Source organism: Mixia osmundae (assembly GCF_000708205.1).
Source record: "Mixia osmundae IAM 14324 unplaced genomic scaffold scaffold_15, whole genome shotgun sequence".
In the NCBI taxonomy this organism is placed as follows: domain Eukaryota; kingdom Fungi; phylum Basidiomycota; class Mixiomycetes; order Mixiales; family Mixiaceae; genus Mixia; species Mixia osmundae.
In genome coordinates, this window is record NW_014575549.1 from 151,504 (window position 1) to 170,043 (window position 18,540).

Genomic DNA, 18,540 nt, shown 5'->3' on the forward strand with positions numbered 1-18,540 from the left:
TACAACCGTCATTTGCGTCATTGTGACTTGCTCTTTGTGGCCTCCTGCAACACTGCTGGTCTCGCGCCAGTGCTCTCACTGGCCAGCGGTGTGTCTGCTGAGATGCTATCCAGGGAGACTTCTTCTGGCTCTTCGACTTGCGTCTCGCCGTCAAGTGACGCGCCATTGACGCTGGGCGAAGTCGTGCCGCCAGACGAGCGATGCAGATCCTCCAGCTCTCGTCTCAATGCAGTCAACTCTCGATCGAATCGCTTGTCCTTGAAAGCGTAGAAGCAGGCACCGTTCCAGACTGATACGCCGAAGCAAGAGATAAGCAAGCAGCCGCTGAAGAATTTGGAATCGTATGCGAAGAGCGCGGCTGGCAACATGGTGATGATCGTGTAGATGAACTGGCAGAACATGAACGTGACTTCTCGACGGGGTGGAGGCACCTTTGCGATGATCTTGCCGATAGCGCCTGCAATCCAAGTGATCAGTGATCAACATAGCACGAGAATGCACAAGTCAGTTGACTTGCCCTTTGTGTCTGCTTGCAAGTAGGTGAAGCTCGTGACGCGGCCTTGCTTGATCTTTTCCTTGCGGGCTACGACGATGAGCACGTAATATGCGACTTGCCAGACGAGATCTGCGCGCAGGCATGAGCATGCCCTGCGTCTAGGCGTCCCTGCGAGGACTGACAGATGGCAGAAGACAGCACGAGGCTGCGCGAAGGCTGGAGTGCGGGCATCTCTGCTAGAGCAGAGTACCTCTGATGGGCTGTAGGGTCAAAGTGTCGCAGCGAGGTGAGCAGGAACGGCGGGAAGATGTGGATGTAGAGTGATGTGATCTTGTCGAGCGAATGCAGAACGAGCGAGTTGCGCCAGGTTGGTATGGCCAGAAGAAGCGGGCCCATTGCTAGACAGTATGTAGACTCGAACAGGATCTTGCTATGTGGCATCAGATACAGGAAGACGAGGACGAGACTGAAGCAGGCGCGTGAGCAACAATCTCTACGGAATGCTAAGCCTCACTGACACGTTGACGTAGTAGCAAAAGTCCAGGAGAAAGTAGTGGTAGTTGCGTTTCTTGTACGTGTAGAGTCTGACGGGCAAAAGCCATGCTGCCTGAAGCGAGTACCATGTTGGGATCCAGGCTGGCTCGAAGCCCAGCAAGAGGCAACTGGCCATGATGTTGAGCACGCCAAAGCTGAAGGAGAGCTTCTCTCTGAGCGAGACGACATGCGCGTCATTCCATTTGGACGACATTGTCGAGACCCTCTTCTGAACCTTTGCGCGAAACTTGGCCACCTCAAGCTCAACGCGCTCCGTGATCTTTTCTCGCTCGATGCGCTTGCTGTCTTCTGCAGATCCAGCGGTCGGGCGACCAGGATCGAGCCAGCGAGTCGCTTCTCCGAGCTGAACATAAGACTTTGAACGAGCGACCAAAGGACCCGTGCGTTTGGAGATGACATCCTCTGCCCGTGTCCTCACCTCTATCGCTTTCTCTTTCCAGAGTGACGTCCGCGCGCGCATCCGACGGTTGAGCAGGTCGAGGTGAGCGTCGAGCACGACGACGAGGTCGAGAAGAGTGGTGAAGCCAGAGAATGTGTCATCCTGAAGCGCAGGCGTAGCTGAGCCCGACGAGCTGGCTTTGAAGGAGCTAGACCGTGAGAGACCTGCGCCTGTGGGCGGACCGTCGAAGACTTGCTCTGTTGCCAGTGTCGCCTCTTCCTCTGGGCTGTCTGTCATGACGTGGCAGGCCGGTGGGGAGGGCAGGCAGCAGCAGCAGCAGCAGCAGCGAGAGACGGGTGACGCGCGCTTTCGTGTTTGTCCAAGCCGACGGTTCCGACGATCTCTCGAGCCTCATGACAGGCGGTAGAGTGGCAACGCTGCTCCATCAGACCAGTAGACTGCGCCGAAGTCACCAGTGTACACACGCCTTGGCTAGCACGACTCAGGCCGACCCAGGCTCCAGCTTGGCCATCTCGCGATGGATCACAACATCTGTCTCCTGCACCGGCTTGGGCAGGCCGATAGACGCTTGTGTCCTGACGAGTACATCGTCTGCCATCCAGTGTCAGCGGTCAGCTTCGACGGCCCCGCTCAGGCGGACACGCAAGGCCTCTGGAACGAATCGAAGCACGATCACACGCAATCAGGCTACTACCGCTTCCACTGCGACTGCCACGCCCGGCAGTGACGGTCCGCCTCCTTCGGCGCCCGTGTCGAGTGCCCGGAGTAAGGGCAAGGGCAAGGCTGAGCCACAGCAAGAAGCGACGCCTGCCCAGCCAAGTCTGGAGTCAGAGACCAAGACTGAGAAACGTAACAGCTCGGCGAGGAAGATACGGGACGCAGAAGGTCCTGCTACAGCGGCATCGTTCGCACCGAGTACAGAACCCGAGCCAGCGGGACATGCAGAGACTGGGCAGGCAGCTCAAGCAAAGGCCGACACAGATCCCCCGCGCGTGATTGAGATTGTGCAAGGCGAAAGGCCAAAGTCTGACACGGACAAGCAAGTTGCGAGCGACTCGACTTCGCTGGCTAGAGTACCTTATGATCCTTCGAGAGACCGGAGACGGTCTACCGGAGATTCTGCTGCCGATCAGGAATCGCTCCGAAGCGCTACGGCGAAATACGACCTGCCTCTGCCGAGCACGCATGACTCTCTGCCGGCTGTACGGCATCCGTTCAATACGCATCGCTTTGTACAGAAGCTGGAGAATGCAGGTTGGCCGAGAGGCGAAGCCGAAGAAGTCATGCGTGCGACAAGGGCGCTGCTGACGATGAGCGAGAAGCAAGCCGCTCAGAACCTTGTCGGTCGAAGCGATCTGGAGAACGTCAGTGAGATTGCTTCAGTCGCTTTGTGAATGTACTCATTGATGCTTCCGACCGGACAGGAGGCCTACTTGTTCTCTGCTGCGCTGTCGGAGCTGCGCACAGAAGTGCAGGTCAAGGCACGCAATGATGGCATATCGCTGCGCAGTATGGGCAATCAGGTCCAGCGGGAGACAGACAGTCTCAATCAGAAGCTAGGAGAGGACATCGCTGGGCTGAAGAACGAGTAAGCCAGTAGCCTGGCGCTAGATGGCATGCTCACATTTCGCGGGACAGAATCCAGCTCGACATCAACGCACGCAAGGAGGAGGCCTCTGTCGATCAGAAAAGTCTCGAACTCAAGATAATCGATCTCAGTGCGTCTTGCTTGATCGCTCCGAAGAGCCGCGCTGAACCAACAGAGCAGGCAACAAGTTCACGGTACTGCTGGGCGACGTGCGGACAGACCTCGAAGCGCGGAAATGGCTGCTCACACGACGCTCGATCACGATGATAGGTGCGCTCGTGGTACTCGTCATTGCGTCCAACGTGCTCGTCGATGCACCCAAAGAAGAGCCGCCCGCGCCCTTGCCATCCGTCTTCGATCTGGGCGTCGAGCCGGTCGCCAATGCACCCGCCGCGGACGACGGATTCCTGTCTGGATGGTTCCGAAAGTCGGATAATCAGCAAGGGTCTGCGCCGTCGGGCCCAGATGAGAAACGGCCGCCGTCGTCATCATAGATGCATCGCGTCGCGTGACTTCATTGACCCGAGTGTCCGTGTCCGGCTGTCGAGCAGTATGTCGTAGACTGTGCATGGGCTTGACGCAAGAGAAGCTCGGCTCCCTCTTTGCCTCGCTCTGGACACGCCTAGCGACACTCAGCACGGATGATCGCCCTGCTGAGATCTTGCGAGCCTCTCTCGAGCTGCTCTCAGTCTACTGCGTTGCGTTCGTCTCGCTCTGGCCTCAAAGGCAGTCAGAACTCACCAGTAGCTGCAGAAAAGCCGTGCGGGGCAACCAGCCTGCCCTCGTAGCGACAAAGTTGCGACTACTTGTGGTCTATCTCAGTGTGACGTAAGCGATCCATTGACGAGCGTAGCCGAGTGTACGCCTGCTCAAAGCGGCTGGACAGGGGTCATAGAGCCCTCCTTGCGACGCCGGACTTCACGGCGGCTTACATGACAGTATCACGCAATCTCGAGAGTCAGCTTGTGCGTGGCTCGCCGCCCGCCTCTGCGGACTCGATCACGACGATGACGACGCCGGAAGGGATGAGAGCCTTCAACGAAGCAAGGCGATCGAGCGCAGGACGATGGCATTCGAAGACCGTCGAAGTGCCCTGCTTGACTTGTGCCCAGCTCATGACGATCACCACCCCCGTCGTCGCGGTCCGAGACGAGGAGGAGCACCTGCCGATCTACGAACCACGTTTGCAGCAGTGACAACACGCCCACCAGGCCCACACGACATACTTTATCCTCCTCTCCCGAGCTTGACATCTATTGCGGTTCCTCGAGCGTACCGGTCGTACGCAAGTTGAACTCGACGTTTCTTTGGTAGTGCGACCACATGTCGGATAGTGCAGTGATGTTGCTGTTGTATGTATTGATCTCCTGTCCATCACAGCGTCAAGCAAGCAAGTACATCTCACGACCTGTGAGTTCACCGACCGCGAGAGAGGTACAGAGCTCTATCATGGCATCGTTGAGCTTTTCCTGTACACTCTTGTCAATTGACATGGCAAGGGCTGTCAGTGTCGTGACGCACGACATTGCCGATGACTCTGCCGAGCAGGATCGTCTGCTGCTCCTCGTAAGGGTTGTCAAGCACTCGGCTCGTCATCCCTCCGGCGCACCGCTCCCGTCACTGGGCCGAGTAGGCGCGTGTGGTGAGAGTGGTGAGACGCGCCACTGGCGCACTGGCGACGACGCAGGGCGACAAGGACGAGATGGGCTTCCTGGGCGTGCTGGCCTCCTTGACAGCCCCGCTGGCCTACGTCATCGTCCTATTCGGGGGCCTCTCACTCTTCTCAAAGATCTACAGACGGCGAGCAGCAGGTGAGAAAGCCTGGGCCAGTGTCGCCTTTGCAACAGTTGCTCACCTCTTCATTGGCACAGCTTCGGCGACTTATGAGCCTTGGTACCCTCCGCACCACGATCGTGACATCTATGTCTCACTTCTCTCGCTCGAGCCACCGCCTCAGCTGCCGATCCTCGTCGCTGCATTGCTCAGGCGAGCTGTCTTCGACGTCAAGCTGATGTGGCAGAACCGGGAGACCAAACAGGCGCTCAACCAGTTGCTACTCAAAGGACAGATCGGAGACGAGTTGTGGAACCGCTTCCTGGTCGCAGAGAAGGAGCTCGAATTGGAATTGGTAGAGGTCGTAGAGGAAGCCAATACGCTCAAAGAGGGCTGGGGTCAAGTCATCTTTGGCCTGGCGAACGAGATGGCCATGCACGAGAAGCAGAAGGAGATCTACGAGCAAATACCGAGCTTGCGAGCCCAAGAGAGCAAGTCGCTCCCTCGCAGACCAGCTCGACGGGTGACTGACGTGTTGACATGTAGAAGCGCGCCTCGAGGAATCTCTCATCAGTGCGCCCAAGGAACTTCAGATCTCAGGCGCAGTACCGCTCGGTGCCTACAAGCCCGTGTCGCCCAGTGCGAGACAGATCGCCCTCAACGCTCAGGCCATGCAGGCGATGCAACAGCAACAGCAAGCCATGCAACAAGCTCAAATGCAAGCCATGCAAGCAGCGCAAGGCAAGGCAACGCCCGGACAAGGACCGCTTCTTCAAGTTGGCCCTGCACCGCCTGTGACGAATGGCACGGCGAATGGCAAGGCAGTCAAGATCGGAGCGTTGACCAATGGATCACTCGCACCGCCACCCGCCACCGGCTCACGTGCCACGTCTTCCAACGGCGATGGCGACGAAGACTCTGATGAGGACAGTCCGGAAGAGAAGCCGTCTGGTCAGCCGCGCAATGCGGCCAGCATGGCCGCAAAGAAGGCTCGCAACAAGAAGAAGAAAGCTGCAAAGGCAAAGAAAGCAAAATGATGATGTCCCGGATCGCTCGCTAGTCCTCCTGTCTTTGCGCCTTTTACAATGTGGGTTGTACAACACCAATTCGCATGCAACATTACTCGTCCCTTTTGCGCTTCACTGTGCAGACTTGGGCGTCAGCTTGAACCGGCTCGAGATGATCGCTTCGAGCTTCGGCCATGTGATATCGCTCGTCTCGCCTTGCACAGTCACCAAACGATCTCCCGCCTTGGCGTAGTAGTCCAGCAAAGGCTTGTTTTCCTTGTGATACCTCTCGAGCCTCTTGGCAAACGTCGCGACATCATCATCAGGCCGCTTCGATAGCGCTTCTCCCGTCACGTCATCCTTGCCTGCCACTTTTGGCGGATTGAAGGAGAGGTTGTACGTCCTACCCGAGGGCGCGTGAATCCAACGCTCCTCTATCCTCTGAAGTATGACGCGATCAGGCACGTCGAGATTGACAATGAGCGTCAATCGATCGCCAAACGACTCGAGCGCGTCGTCTAAGAGCTGGGCTTGCCGTGCTGTGCGTGGGTAGCCGTCTATGAGCCAGTCTTTTGCAGAAAGTGCCTGCAAGTGGGGTTGCATTAACCGTGCGATCACTTCGTCAGGCAGCAATCCTGCCATGTCTCGTCAGCTCAGTGCAAGTCGCAAGCTCAGATTCACACCTCCCGATCTCATGACGGCTTCGGCTTTGAGACCTAGCTCGGTGCCTAGGCTGACCTCTTTGCGGAGTAGATCCCCCACAACGACGCTGGCGAGCTCATTGCGCGCGAGCAACCGGCTCGACAGTGTGCCTTTGCCAGAACCCGGTGCTCCCAGTATTGTCATGCGCAATTGCGCAGCTGCATGAGATGCATATCGCCGGAGCATTGCTCGCTCTCGACAGCGCTCGCTCGGCTTCGCGCTTCGCGTCTTGCGGCATTTTCGAATTTGCTAGATGAATTATGCTAGCCATGCGCTGAGCCCCAAAGCGACCCAAACCGGCGGTTCCGTCTGTTGGCGCAGGATCTCGGCCCAAGCTGGCGCAGCCGTGAGGTCTGCTCGCGTATGAATCATACTGATGCCATGGAGACCGAATTGTGAGAAGAAGAGGGGTTGTCAAGACAGGAGTCCTGCGGGGGTGTAGCATCGGTCTCTAGGTTTTCCACAACAGGCCGACGCCCACGTCGCAGATCGTCGGGTCGACATAGGCGGCTTTGCGGACATAGACCAGCATGTCGACGACCTCCAAGCTGCTCGGCAGCCGTAGCAAAGGCGTACTGGCAAGCTCACAGTGCATCTGTTGAGGCGCGTTGACTGATGGCTCTACTCCCTTTGGACAGGCTGTTGCGATATGTGGTTCGGTCAGTCGAGCTCGCGGGCTATACTTAGCATAGAGCTCATGTAGGAGCAGATCTCCGCTACGGCCACGCTCGTCCTGCTCGTCGGCGCAACCTATCTGCTACTCAGGCCAAGGATAAAACGACTCCGGTCTGCCACGCCAGATAGCTCGAATGACCATCACGATTCGTCTAGAGCGGAGCGCTTCTTGCGCAGTCAGTTCGGCGTCTTCTTCCTCAACTTGATCTTTGCCGACCTCTTGCAAGCCTTGGGATTCTCGGCGTCTTATCATTGGGTCATCCTCAAGCAATTCAGCGATAACCCAGCTGGCCTATGTACTGCTCAAGCTGTCGCTATACAAGTTGGGGATGGTCAGTCCTTGGCTTCACTGGCACTACTTCCTGCTGATCATAGTCCTCGAGTACAGTCGCGGCGGCCATCTGGTCACTCTCAATCGCGATACACACAACAATGATTCTCGTGGCGCGCTATCGCCCGACTAACAGGGTCGTCGCGATATGGATGTTCTGCAATTGGGCGGTCACCATCATCTTCGCTTCCGTCGGTCCGGGCGCCGTGGCCACACCCGAAGGCGGCCCATTCTGTATGTATCTCTCTATTTGGCAAGCGATCAGAGCTGACTTGCCCGACAGACAACGTCGCCGGAGCTTGGTGCTGGATTGACAAGTCATACGAAGATTATCGGCTATGGTTCCATTACGTCTTTGTCTTCCTGGCCGGCGCTGGCAATCTTGTGCTCTACACCATCGTCTTCTTCACCATTCGACATCGCCTCGACTTTAGGTCGATGCGAGGCAATGGAACGAACACGCAGACGACGATGGTCGAATCTGGCTCGCAAGCACAGCGGAAGCCATCCATTATACCCCAATCGTCGAGAGGCGTAGCAGAAACATCAAACAGTCGAGCCATTGACAGCATAGCTCAACGGATGATGTACTACCCGCTCGTCTATCTGATCGTCATCACCCCCATCTCGGTCTATAGAATCGCCGGTATTGCTGGCCATCAGTTCAGCTTCACCGCTGCGGTCGTGGCTGGCTCGTTCTATACGCTGGGCGGATTAGCCGACGTAGTACTCTGGCTCCTCACGCGAAACTTGATCAGTTTCCCCAGGAAATTCGGCCTCGGCGTAAAGACTTCACAGGGCGATCGAACTCATCTCGCCTCCCTGCCGCTCGTGACCCAGCATGCCAGTGTGGTCAGCTCGAGAGGTCACAGAACAGATGTCGACACGGGCTCTGGCAGCTTCAAGCTGCCCTTTGATTCGCCCTTTGATGATCTCGAGCGGACAGTCACTGGCAGTGAGCAGCCAAAGTACGATCTCGTCGATGTTCCCTACTTCACGAAAGAAGGGACGTATGTCAATGACGATTCGCCGCCGCATTCGACAGCGGCGTTACAAAGAGTGACGTTGAGCTCCAGCGAGCACTCGCACGAATCAACGCATACTGGCAAGTAATGCTGCGTCTATCGACGCCTTGGGAGATATTTGTGGGGAATCCTTGCATCTTGTACGCTTGTAGACTTTCGCAATGCATTGCATCGTTGAGCATCTATTTGTAGCCTAATTCTGCGAGTCTAAGTAATTTTGCTTTCTCTCGGAGTTCTCTACGCCATTGCGGTGTCTCGAAGAAACGGCCCTCTTCGTCATGATCTCGATCGTCATCGTCGTGTCTGCCCTCACCGACAGACAACATCAGCGAGTCCGAGAGATCAAACTCGGCAGGATATCCTAGTACATGCGCCTTTGTTGGCTCTTGTACTCTGCCGGGCTTGAGACTGATGTCATTGACGTTTGCAGCAGCTCGCCAGGTTCGAGCGACATAGCGCGCTTGTGCATCCGCCAGAGGAAAGGGAACGATCATCTTGGCAAGGCAAAGAAACGCAAGGCTCGGATCGGGTTCGTAGAAGATGTCTCCCTCTGCGAGATGAAGTACAGATGGTCCTCCCACGGCTCGGGCTGCTGTGTCGACGAATGAGGGAGGCGGGGGCACATGAGGATGCGGTCGTTCACTCGTGAGCGGTGCTGCGGAAAATGGCGCATCCTCCGTATGACAGAACGGGAAGTGATAAGAGTAGCCTGTCGCGAATAAGATGAGCGTGATGTCGTCACGATGCGTGCCGTCTATAAAGTGGATGCCATTGCCCTCTGTGCGTTCTATGGGCGGTACGACTGAGATTCGAGAAACCCAGTCTTGCTCGACGCCATCCCTTGCTTCTGTCTGACCACCGTGACAGCTCTGGACTACGCGTACATCGGGCGAGGACACGGCGATCTCTCGCAGGACATCCTGCGCTGACGGGCCAGCGCCGACGACGAGACACCGTTCATTTGCAAAGTCTTGCGCGCGGCGGTACCACCGGGCGTGCGCTATCTTGGGGAAGGTCCACAAGTTCTCGATGGGCGGTATGTATGGCACAGTGTAATGACCGTTGGCGACGCAGACCCAATCGTACTCTGTTGTCGCCTCGACTTCCTCCGAGTCCAGCCTGCGCGTCGTCACTTTCCAAGATCCCTTTCCCCTGGCATGCCGCAATCTTGTGACAATAGTGTTGAATTTGACGACATCGCTGTCCTTCCCAAGCACTTTGCAGAGGTACGACGTCACCTCGTCAGGCCCAGCAAAATTGGTTGCAGCTTCAAACCGTTGCGTACGAAACGACATGAGATCTTTCGGCAGGTTGCTCCTCAGACCCGGATACATGGGCGTCGCAGGTAGACTGATCGAGCTGCCCCGGGCGACTGCTCTGCCAGCAGCATCGAATGAGATCTTGCAAGGTCCAGGATCGCGATCGAGGATCCAAGCGCCGCCAGGAGATGATCGAGCTTCATATGCCGTGACGGAGAAGCCGGCAGCCTTGAATTGACGTATGGCAGCGATGCCGCTGGCGCCGCAGCCAATGACGCATACTCGCGACATCGACACTGCGCTGCACGCTTCTGCTTGCGGCGCTGCGAAGACCATCAGCATGTCAAGTGTAACAGAAAAACTATTGACATCAGGCGCGTCGAAGAGCGTGCGCGCTTTGCCGTGCCACGCCGCCGCTAGCTCGGGTCCCTCTGGCTCTTGTATACATTCGTTTGGGTGAGTCTGCATGCTTCGCGCTGTCAGCTGATTGACTCTGATGGCAAGCACAGTGTAGCAAGACTGCGCTGGCGCAGCTCGCTTGGACCTCTTTCTTGTTTTCAGGCGCGGCATGAAGCAAGCCATCGAGCTGGACTTGCAGAGGCACCATGCATTACCGCGAGCGGCGAAACATCATCACTTTGGCGAACATGCTATACGACATACGTACGAAAAGAGTCTCAAGCGGCGTGCACACCATAGCAGCAGCTCGCAGCGTGCTGCTAATACAGCAGCAGCCGCAGCGGCCGAGGCTACGGCCACAACATCTGCACGACACCGCGCAAGTGCAGCGGTAGCCGAAACAACGGCAGCTGAAGCATCAGCGAGCAACAATGTTGTCGTCGTGACCGTTGCTGGCACTTCAGCAATGACAGTCACGCGAGGTGCAGCGGCAACTGCCACCGCCGCTTCACTCGCCCCTACTACACCGCCAGCATCAGCACCTTATGCGCTCAATACAAACAGTACCCCTACGCAATATCCCAGCAATTTCGCCAAGCAGGCCAAAGTGGATAGTGCGAGCTTAGTCGCACTGACCACGTATCAGGCCACAGGGGTCGACACTGTGCATCCGAGGCATGCTCACTGCATTCTCGCAGCTAGCGCGGCTGATCTAGTACTGTACAGTCTGACAGCGACGGCAGAATCAGCTCAGGCCGCCACAACGCATCCGGTCGCATTGAGTAAAGGTGCTCTCATCGCTATCATCGCTGCAGGCGGTATCCTCTTCGTCACCTTTGTGGCTCTGGCGCTATGGTGGTGCATCTCGCGGTGCCGTAAGAGGAGGAGAAAAGACAAAAATTGGCGAAAGATCGGCGAACCCCAGCTACGCCCGACGGGATTAGACCGCACACCGACGGACTCGCCCACCGTCTTCGGCTCAAACGGTAGCATGACACGCGATCTCAGTTCTGGATCGATCGAGAGTGACGAGAAGCTGGCCGAAAGGGGCGGAAGGAGGCCAAACAAGGCGACACTTTCCACTGCGCAATGGTCATCGCCTGGCGCGACACCATCAGCTCAATTTTATCCCATGCCAGTCAGTCATTCCGCCTATTCGCTCAACACGGCACGAGAGAACGAAGACTTTGGCCGGACGGCAGATCCGGCAGAACGGAACATGCCGCAATCGTCCTCTCAACGTCAAATATGGCCGCCACCAGCGCCGCCGATACCCACCATACGAGCACCTGAACCTACATCCTATAATCGACCACCATTTCGGCATCTGACCCCGATCAGCGAGCACAGCAGATCAGAAATCTCCTATGCTCCCTCTAGCGAGCCCGACACAGACACCCATGACTTTCGGGCGGTTACTCGCGAGACAATGTCAGAACCCAGAGCACTCCAGCGGCCGCCTGTACGGCAGAGCTCTTATGGCGATGTCAGCAGGACTGCACCTGCGCCTGTGCGTAACACAGGCGGCCTGCTCTCCGTCCAGCCAAATCGAGGCCCCGTCGATTCTGTCTACTCGATGTACTCTGACCAATGACGAAAGCACGCATTCTGGCACGCTTGTACCCGCCGTTCACGATGCATTAGACTGTCTTTCAGGCCCTGCGTGGCAATGTCGAGCGACGCGTCTGACTTTCCATCGTCCGGCCGTGACTGTGCTGATCATGGACAGATCGAGCCTTGCTCACCGCAGAGACCTCGAACCTGACTCTCGCAATGTATACCATCCATCGGCAGGCTTCAGGGCACCTGCAACGCCTATCCGGACGCCCACAAGCCTCAGCCGACCCTTCACACCCAAGCTGCCATGCTACAGATTTCCTCAAGTCTTCGCGAGTCCTTCTGCTCTCTCCATAGACTGCCAGGTACCCACTAGAGACAGCTCTGAGACGCATACGCCGGACGCGAGAAACATAGGGACCTTCTCAATCGCGCAGCCTCCGACGCCCTTCACTCTTCGCACAAGCTTGCATACTCGTTCGGGCATGACCGGAACACCCCAATACGCACACAAGAAGTTCGTTCCAGCGCCTTACACTCGTCCTCCTTCTCAGCAGCCTTTGCTCATACCTCAGGCTCGCCGTGCCGATCCGAGCGACGAAGCGCTAGGAGACCGAAGATACAAGGCTCAACTATGGCAGGGTCCCGACGCTGCGCGGTGCTTGGGACCGTGCCAGAGTCATGTCGGGATCCTAGCCAGAGCTGCTCAGAGCGCGGATTGGCACCATCAGCGCTGCGAAGGGAGTGAGCTAGAGCAGGACGAGAATCACTTTGCTCACGAGCGAGCACATTCGCCTCTGTCAGAGGAGCAGTACTGGTCAGATGACGAGCAGCTCTCGATGGCATTGACATCAGACCCGCTCACTTCCCCCACGCCCGTGGCACTGCCTGTCGATCGCAACTCAGCGGACGCGGCTGCTGCTGCACATGAGCGTGATGCTCTGGGCTCGCCCGACGCGTGCATTCATACCTCGAGAGGTTGTCAAGCAAATCCTGTGCAGCGAAAGACGTCTGGCATGCCCTCGCGGGCAGATGAAAGCCGGCAGGCAAGATATCAGCAAGGCCAGGCGACGCCTCTTTCAAGGTTGCCGACCAAGCCTGCTGCCGAGCTGAGGTCCACGACCGCGCTGCGTAAGTTTGCCGATAAGCCTTGGAGGCTCTACTGATTGTTGCGCGTCTAGCTGACGCTCATCGAAGCTGCTTCCCATTCACGACCTTCAACATCATGCAGAGTCAATGCTATGAATCAGTCTACCAGAGTGACTCGAACGTAGTGGTCAGCGCGCCCACGAGCAGCGGCAAGACTGTTTTGTTCGAGCTCGGGGTTCTGCGAGCGTTATCAGCCAATGGACGCGCGCGTGCGATCTACTTTGCGCCGACCAAATCACTTTGCGCAGAGCGACTCAACGCTTGGTCGCGCAAATTCCTCCCGCTCGGTTTCGCGTGCGCCGAGATCACCGGCGATACTGACGTGCACAACCTGGCAGTGATCAAACAGGCCCGCGTGATCGTCACTACGCCGGAAAAATGGGACAGTATCACTCGCCGATGGCCCGAAAACCAAGCCATGCTGTCATCGATTGCTCTGATCTGTATCGACGAGTGTCACACACTCAACGAGAAACGGGGCAGCACGCTCGAAGTCATCGTCATGCGCATGCGATCTCGAGTGCTGGGCTTGCGCGTCATTGCCGTTAGCGCGACGGTCCCTAATGTCAGCGACGTCGCGCAATGGCTTCATGCGTCCGACGGCAGTCCCGCCATATGCCTCTCATTTGGCGACGAGGTCAGACCGTGTGCTCTGACTCGCGCAGTATGCGCCTATCCACGAAAGCCTCAAACGAACGACTTCGTTTTTGCTCGGTCGCTCGATAGCAAGCTGATCGACGTCGTGCAAAAGTACTGCGATCACAGACCAGCTCTCATCTTTTGCAACAGTCGCAAGGCATGCGCACAAGCCGCAGAGACGCTTGTGGCAGACATCGGCAAAGCAAAGGCGAAACCTTGGCCTCGATCCAAGCCGATGCAAGCCAGGCCGGAAGATAGCACGCTGGCCTATACGACAGCAGCGGGCATAGGTTTTCATCATGCTGGGTTGAGTCAGCGCGACCGTCAGCTCATCGAGCAAAGCTTCCTCGACGGTGCGCTTCACGCCATCTGCACCACTTCCACGCTCGCTGTCGGTGTCAACCTACCTGCCTATGCCGTCATCATCAAAGGCACCAGGATCTACAGTGAAGGCTCTATGCAAGACTATAGCAATCTCGACATGTTGCAGATGGCAGGACGAGCAGGCCGACCTCAGTTCGACAAGTCGGGAGTAGTCGTCATCATGACAGATAATGACTCGCGCAGCAAGTATGAGCATTTGACCGCGTCCAAGACGACTGTTGAAAGCTGTCTACACACGAGTCTCGCCGAGCATATCAACGCCGAGTGTCAGCTCGGCACAATCACGAGCTTTGAGACTGCAATCGCATGGATCAAGTCCAGCTTCCTCCGCGTACGCATTGGCAAGAACCCTCGACTTTACGGCATTATCGATGACACAGTCTCGCCGGATGCCAAGCTGGAGGAGATCGTACGCGACTGTCTTCTCTGTCTTGTGCGAGATGGGATCATGAGCGATCAGGCCGGGCTTAAAGTATTCGCTTGCACTCGTACGTTCGCAGCTCGCTCGTGAGTATGTGCTGACGCGAAGAATAGCATACGGCGGCATACTATCAAAGTTCTGCATATCACACAAGACGTTTGCCAAATTGCTCGCCGCATCAGATTCAGGTACTATGCGTGGCCTTCTCGAAGCTATCGCCTCCGCTGACGAGTTCTCCACGATGCGACTCACGACGAGTGACCGTCAAGCTTATGCGGAAGCCGCAAGGAAACACAACATCCGCTTTGAAGTCGCAAAGGTCGGCACAGTCAAGGACAAGATCTTCGTGCTCGTACAGCTCGTCATCTCACGGGTATCGATGCACGAGTCAAAGTCGAACGCCAGCTTTCATTCGGATCATCTGCAAGCTTGGCCACACCTGTTGCGCATCACAAAGGCTCTCGTCGAAATCTGTCTCGTCAGTCAGCACGGCGCGAGCATCCGAGCCGCCCTTGAGCTTATGCGATCTATAAACGCGCGCGCATGGGAAGGTTCCAAGACCGAGCTGCAGCAGATCGACGGTATTGGTGACAAGTTCGCTGAGAAGCTCGCGTCTGCTCGCCCTCCGATACACAACCTGCTCGCTCTGCGACAGACTGATTCGTCACGCCTCGAGCTATTGCTGCATAAAAATCAAGCGATTTGTCATCGCATGATACAGCAAGCTCGCTCGTACCCGCAGCTTACCGTCGAGTTCGAAAAGCCGCGCGAACAAGTCAGGGAAGAAGGAGTGGTTGTGGATGTCGATGTTCGCATTGCGAGAGAGGACACGTCTGAGGCGGCACAGAGACCAAAAAAGGCAACGCGAGACGACTCTATCTCTTTGCTTATCACCACGACCGATGATCAATTCGTCTACTACAGCCGTATCAAGTAAGGTCTCTTGCATGTCTTTTAATGCCGCATCGAGCTGACACGCGACAAAGGTCAAGCAAGCTCGTCGCACCGCGCGTGTGTCACATCTCTACGAAGCTCGTGAAAGCGTCACAGAAGCTTGTGGCATATGCTTCCTCGGACGTTGTCGTTGGTCTCGCCGTCAGGTCGGTTTATACGCCCCACACGAGACATGACGACTTTCCCCGGCGCCATTCCTCGCCGTCCGAACTAGCGGGAGACCATCTAGTCAGCCGTCTTGGTCGCTATTCGAGGCACATGCTGATCTTTGCCGTAGCGCTTGCTCGAAGGACTGGAAGCAGACGATTTCACAAGTGAGCTCGATGCGCCAAGTGCTACTGCCGCAGCAAATGTGGCAAGCTCGTCGTCCAAAGTGAGCACGCCAGAGAGACTACCCAATGGCAACTATCGCTGCGGTCACTCCTGTGTCGATCGCAAGAGGTGCAGGCATCTGTGGTGCGTTGACGGCCTGTGTGCTCGTGTGTGCTGATACAGGACGCGCAGTTGTCGCGAAGGAACGCACAAGCCGCCGGCTGCTCACGTCCGCGCTGTCGCGAGCAAGAAGCAAGCTCACAACGCCGAAAGAAAGTCGCAAGCAGAAGGACACGTCAAGATCAAGGCGCCGCCGCTAAGACAGCTGGATATCGCCGAACAGCTCAAGATCGCTCGAGAGTCGAAAAAGGCCCAAGACGCTTTGCGACACGCTGTTCTGAACAGGGTCAAGATAGCCGACGATAGTGACAAGGCTATGTGCGACCTTGCCGACAGCGACGGCTCGCTACCGGGCGTATACCCTCTAATGCTGCCGCCTTCCACGCCGGCGCAAGTGACTTCTCCAGCGACGTCGCTTGGTGAAGACAATGCGCATACGCAAAACTTGAAGCGCAAGCGAGTCGCCATCATTGAGGACTCGGACGATGACATCGAACTCGTGCACAAGTCAAATAAATTGATTGACGAGGGCTCGCGTGATAGGCCGCACGAAGCGCCCCTATTCCTTCCGAGCTCGTCGGCAAGCATACAAGACCAGTATGACATCCTCTCTGACGCAGAAGACGATCTTGCTCCAGATCAAGCAGCAGATGAACTGACTGAACTCGAAGAATTCGAGGCATGGCTGCGCGACTGTGTACAGATCATCTGATGCATGCATGTATGATCGTGGGCCTAAGTGTCTGAAGCTGATAGAGCGTCTAGCAAGCGAGTGAGCTCATCGATGGAGTCCACTTTCGCCTTTTGCTCGGGCAAGAGGGTAGTCTCTTTGGCCTTGTCTGCCAATTGACGAGCTTGCCGCAGCTTCTTGGCTATCTGTCGAGCTCGCCTCTCGCGTTCTTCTGGACTGAGCGAGCTCGGGTCTATGTCCTGACTGGCTACATTCAGGGGCGCGGAGGGAGCCGCGTTGGCCTCTGACGCGACGGGCGCTGGACTGTCCTCTTCGGCGTCCCAGTCGTCCGGTATGTCAGGCTCTGCAGCGGGGACGGCTTCCTTCTTCTTTGGCCGCCTCCTGCTGGTCTTGTGCTCGCTTACAGGAGCCGAGCCTACCGGAGCCGGTCTGGAGATGCCAGGGACGATGTTGGACCGTTCCCTCTCGTCCATGTCGAGCTGCCTTGCCGAACGAAATTTGGATTGATCTTCGGCGGGCGTGAAGCCCGGACGGATCTTGATCTCCTTGCGTAGTCTGGCGAGGAGAGGAGGAGCTGAGCTGGAGCTGAGCCAAGGGAGGGGGTGTCGAGCGACTTACGATCCATCTGGCCGGCGTGAGACGGGCACGACTCTCTCGTCACGCAGAGGGTCATGGACGATGCCGGATGTCGTTGGCTTGCTTCTGGTCTGTCCGAGCAATGCCTCTATGCTTGGCTGAGATGGCATCACTGCGAGACGACGCCGGGCAAAGCTGGCAGAGGCGCCAAAAGTCGCGAGTGCGGGTTGACCGGCTGACCGGACAGAGAAGCGAGCGAGCGCGCGCACAGATCGAGCAGGATGAGTATGAGCATGCTCGGACAGGCAGTCGCTCGGTGCAGAGCATGCCTGCAGATGCAAGCAGCCCGATCAGCAGTGTCCCGAGGCAAAGCGCGCGATCTGAGCAGCAGTGCCGTCCATCCTGCTTCACCTACTTCGATCTCTTCAGAGGGTGCCTCAGAGGCTGCACCATCCTCAGGCTCGACGCAAGAGCTGGCATGGGATGCTTCGCTCGATCGCACCGGCGTGCTTGCTCGCAAGACCGGCATGACCGCTCTCTGGGATGACAAGGGCCAGAGGATACCCATCACCGTCCTGGCTGTGAGCCCACCCGATCGTTCACCTGCATGCCGACAGGAGCTGATCAGAGGAAGCTAGTTGGACGATGTTCAGGTCGTTTCGACCCAGTCTGAGCCCTACCCGGCCGTACAGGTCGCTTGCACGCCCAGAAGTGAAAAGACCACACCGAGAGCGATCAGAGGCATCTTCCGCAAGGCGGGCATAGACAACAAGATGCGCATCACCGAGTTCAAGACCTCGCTGACGGGTGCCCAGCTCAGTCCTGGTCAGTCCTGCCGCGCAAAGGACGGGTGAGTTTGCGCTAAAGACGACGGGTACAGGCACGACTCTCTCTGCTGCTCATTTCGTTCCGGGACAATATCTCGATGTGCAAGCCAAGACGTGAGCGCCCCTCGTGGATCTTCGTTTCTCGGAGCTGACGTGCGGGTACCTACAGGGTCGGCAAGGGCTTCCAAGGCGGCATGAAGCGATGGGGTTTCCGAGGCCTACGCGCATCTCACGGTGTCTCCGTCTCGCACAGATCGCACGGTTCGACGGGACAGCACCAAGATCCCGGCAGAGTGTTCCCGGGCAAGAAGATGGCAGGCCACATGGGTAATCGCACGAGAACACAGCAGAACCTCCTCCTCGTCCGGATCGACACGGCCCTCAACTTGCTCTTCGTCAAAGGCTGCGTGCCTGGCCACACGGGTACCTTTGTGCGAGTGTGTGATGCGCTCAAGAAGCGACCCTTCCCTGGCAATGTCATGGGCGTGCTCAGGTTGCCGTTCCCAGCAGGCACGCCTGAACTCGCGAGCACGATGCCGGCTGTTGTTCAGCTCAAGGAGACTACGACGACGCCTGTTGTCATTGGCTGATTGCACGCCATTGTCGTCCATTGTGCGGATGGCCCATTGAGGAGCCTTTCCTCCGAGTGAAGCCCCCTGAATAACCGACGCGTCGCGCCTCTTGCCTTTCACACAAAACA

At 57.2% G+C, this 18,540-nt stretch overlaps 12 protein-coding genes across 12 annotated transcripts; 7 read left to right on the forward strand and 5 right to left on the reverse strand.

Moving 5' to 3' along the window:
- Positions 1 to 17: 17 nt before the first annotated feature.
- Positions 18 to 1,727, reverse strand: L969DRAFT_55059 (uncharacterized protein; the record flags this gene model as incomplete). Its single annotated transcript, XM_014709461.1, has 4 exons — positions 18 to 457; positions 485 to 625; positions 679 to 962; positions 1,015 to 1,727. The coding sequence occupies 4 exons, from the start codon at positions 1,725 to 1,727 to the stop codon at positions 18 to 20; spliced, it is 1,578 nt and encodes a 525-aa protein (XP_014564947.1).
- Positions 1,728 to 1,843: 116 nt separating this feature from the next.
- On the forward strand, positions 1,844 to 3,533 carry L969DRAFT_55244 (uncharacterized protein; the record flags this gene model as incomplete). Its single annotated transcript, XM_014709462.1, has 4 exons — positions 1,844 to 2,815; positions 2,876 to 3,039; positions 3,090 to 3,169; positions 3,220 to 3,533. 4 exons carry the CDS (start codon positions 1,844 to 1,846, stop codon positions 3,531 to 3,533), a joined length of 1,530 nt encoding a protein of 509 aa, XP_014564948.1.
- Positions 3,534 to 3,607: 74 nt separating this feature from the next.
- On the forward strand, positions 3,608 to 4,235 carry L969DRAFT_55141 (uncharacterized protein; the record flags this gene model as incomplete). Its single annotated transcript, XM_014709463.1, has 3 exons — positions 3,608 to 3,741; positions 3,793 to 3,867; positions 3,926 to 4,235. 3 exons carry the CDS (start codon positions 3,608 to 3,610, stop codon positions 4,233 to 4,235), a joined length of 519 nt encoding a protein of 172 aa, XP_014564949.1.
- Positions 4,236 to 4,292: 57 nt separating this feature from the next.
- L969DRAFT_20408 (uncharacterized protein) lies at positions 4,293 to 4,635 on the reverse strand (the record flags this gene model as incomplete). The annotated part of the gene is made up of 3 exons (XM_014709384.1): positions 4,293 to 4,406; positions 4,464 to 4,508; positions 4,561 to 4,635. The coding sequence occupies 3 exons, from the start codon at positions 4,633 to 4,635 to the stop codon at positions 4,293 to 4,295; spliced, it is 234 nt and encodes a 77-aa protein (XP_014564870.1).
- A 106-nt stretch (positions 4,636 to 4,741) lies between these two features.
- On the forward strand, positions 4,742 to 5,849 carry L969DRAFT_97401 (uncharacterized protein; the record flags this gene model as incomplete). Its single annotated transcript, XM_014709464.1, has 3 exons — positions 4,742 to 4,850; positions 4,911 to 5,303; positions 5,359 to 5,849. The coding sequence occupies 3 exons, from the start codon at positions 4,742 to 4,744 to the stop codon at positions 5,847 to 5,849; spliced, it is 993 nt and encodes a 330-aa protein (XP_014564950.1).
- A 102-nt stretch (positions 5,850 to 5,951) lies between these two features.
- L969DRAFT_26732 (uncharacterized protein) lies at positions 5,952 to 6,707 on the reverse strand (the record flags this gene model as incomplete). Its single annotated transcript, XM_014709389.1, has 2 exons — positions 5,952 to 6,454; positions 6,503 to 6,707. The coding sequence occupies 2 exons, from the start codon at positions 6,705 to 6,707 to the stop codon at positions 5,952 to 5,954; spliced, it is 708 nt and encodes a 235-aa protein (XP_014564875.1).
- A 125-nt stretch (positions 6,708 to 6,832) lies between these two features.
- Positions 6,833 to 8,975, forward strand: L969DRAFT_91039 (uncharacterized protein). Its single transcript, XM_014709465.1, has 5 exons — positions 6,833 to 7,099; positions 7,160 to 7,180; positions 7,231 to 7,528; positions 7,585 to 7,761; positions 7,811 to 8,975. The coding sequence occupies exons 1-5, from the start codon at positions 7,052 to 7,054 to the stop codon at positions 8,638 to 8,640; spliced, it is 1,374 nt and encodes a 457-aa protein (XP_014564951.1). The 5' UTR covers positions 6,833 to 7,051; the 3' UTR covers positions 8,641 to 8,975.
- On the reverse strand, positions 8,735 to 10,153 carry L969DRAFT_55241 (uncharacterized protein; the record flags this gene model as incomplete). The annotated part of the gene is made up of 1 exon (XM_014709466.1): positions 8,735 to 10,153. The coding sequence occupies one exon, from the start codon at positions 10,151 to 10,153 to the stop codon at positions 8,735 to 8,737; it is 1,419 nt and encodes a 472-aa protein (XP_014564952.1).
- Positions 10,154 to 10,220: 67 nt separating this feature from the next.
- Positions 10,221 to 12,068, forward strand: L969DRAFT_275010 (uncharacterized protein). The gene is made up of 3 exons (XM_014709467.1): positions 10,221 to 10,267; positions 10,316 to 10,885; positions 10,937 to 12,068. The coding sequence occupies exons 2-3, from the start codon at positions 10,380 to 10,382 to the stop codon at positions 11,802 to 11,804; spliced, it is 1,374 nt and encodes a 457-aa protein (XP_014564953.1). The 5' UTR covers positions 10,221 to 10,267; positions 10,316 to 10,379; the 3' UTR covers positions 11,805 to 12,068.
- Positions 11,932 to 16,458, forward strand: L969DRAFT_55148 (uncharacterized protein; the record flags this gene model as incomplete). Its single annotated transcript, XM_014709468.1, has 6 exons — positions 11,932 to 12,898; positions 12,949 to 14,427; positions 14,474 to 15,293; positions 15,347 to 15,542; positions 15,592 to 15,770; positions 15,819 to 16,458. The coding sequence occupies 6 exons, from the start codon at positions 11,932 to 11,934 to the stop codon at positions 16,456 to 16,458; spliced, it is 4,281 nt and encodes a 1,426-aa protein (XP_014564954.1).
- On the reverse strand, positions 15,989 to 17,237 carry L969DRAFT_26737 (uncharacterized protein). The gene is made up of 2 exons (XM_014709390.1): positions 17,056 to 17,237; positions 15,989 to 16,992 (listed from the first exon to the last, which is right to left on the reverse strand). Exons 1-2 carry the CDS (start codon positions 17,181 to 17,183, stop codon positions 16,482 to 16,484), a joined length of 639 nt encoding a protein of 212 aa, XP_014564876.1. The 5' UTR covers positions 17,184 to 17,237; the 3' UTR covers positions 15,989 to 16,481.
- On the forward strand, positions 17,011 to 18,439 carry L969DRAFT_91045 (uncharacterized protein). The gene is made up of 4 exons (XM_014709469.1): positions 17,011 to 17,594; positions 17,652 to 17,838; positions 17,894 to 17,954; positions 18,010 to 18,439. The coding sequence occupies exons 1-4, from the start codon at positions 17,301 to 17,303 to the stop codon at positions 18,428 to 18,430; spliced, it is 963 nt and encodes a 320-aa protein (XP_014564955.1). The 5' UTR covers positions 17,011 to 17,300; the 3' UTR covers positions 18,431 to 18,439.
- The last annotated feature ends 101 nt before the right edge of the window (positions 18,440 to 18,540 follow it).

Excerpts from the sequence above, each read along its gene's own strand:
- L969DRAFT_91039 (XM_014709465.1), top strand. The coding sequence starts at position 7,052 with ATGTCGACGACCTCCAAGCTGCTCGGCAGCCGTAGCAAAGGCGTACTG. Across the intron at positions 7,181-7,230 it reads CTGTTGCGATATGTGGTTCG|ATCTCCGCTACGGCCACGCT; the intron begins GTCAGTCGAGCT and ends ATGTAGGAGCAG. Across the intron at positions 7,762-7,810 it reads ACCCGAAGGCGGCCCATTCT|ACAACGTCGCCGGAGCTTGG; the intron begins GTATGTATCTCT and ends CTTGCCCGACAG.
- L969DRAFT_275010 (XM_014709467.1), top strand. The coding sequence starts at position 10,380 with ATGAAGCAAGCCATCGAGCTGGACTTGCAGAGGCACCATGCATTACCG. Across the intron at positions 10,886-10,936 it reads GTCGACACTGTGCATCCGAG|TCTGACAGCGACGGCAGAAT; the intron begins GCATGCTCACTG and ends AGTACTGTACAG.
- L969DRAFT_26737 (XM_014709390.1), bottom strand. The coding sequence starts at position 17,183 with ATGCCATCTCAGCCAAGCATAGAGGCATTGCTCGGACAGACCAGAAGC. Across the intron at positions 16,993-17,055 it reads TCACGCCGGCCAGATGGATC|ACTACGCAAGGAGATCAAGA; the intron begins GTAAGTCGCTCG and ends TCTCCTCGCCAG.
- L969DRAFT_91045 (XM_014709469.1), top strand. The coding sequence starts at position 17,301 with ATGAGCATGCTCGGACAGGCAGTCGCTCGGTGCAGAGCATGCCTGCAG. Across the intron at positions 17,839-17,893 it reads GGGTGCCCAGCTCAGTCCTG|GCACGACTCTCTCTGCTGCT; the intron begins GTCAGTCCTGCC and ends CGACGGGTACAG. Across the intron at positions 17,955-18,009 it reads CTCGATGTGCAAGCCAAGAC|GGTCGGCAAGGGCTTCCAAG; the intron begins GTGAGCGCCCCT and ends GGGTACCTACAG.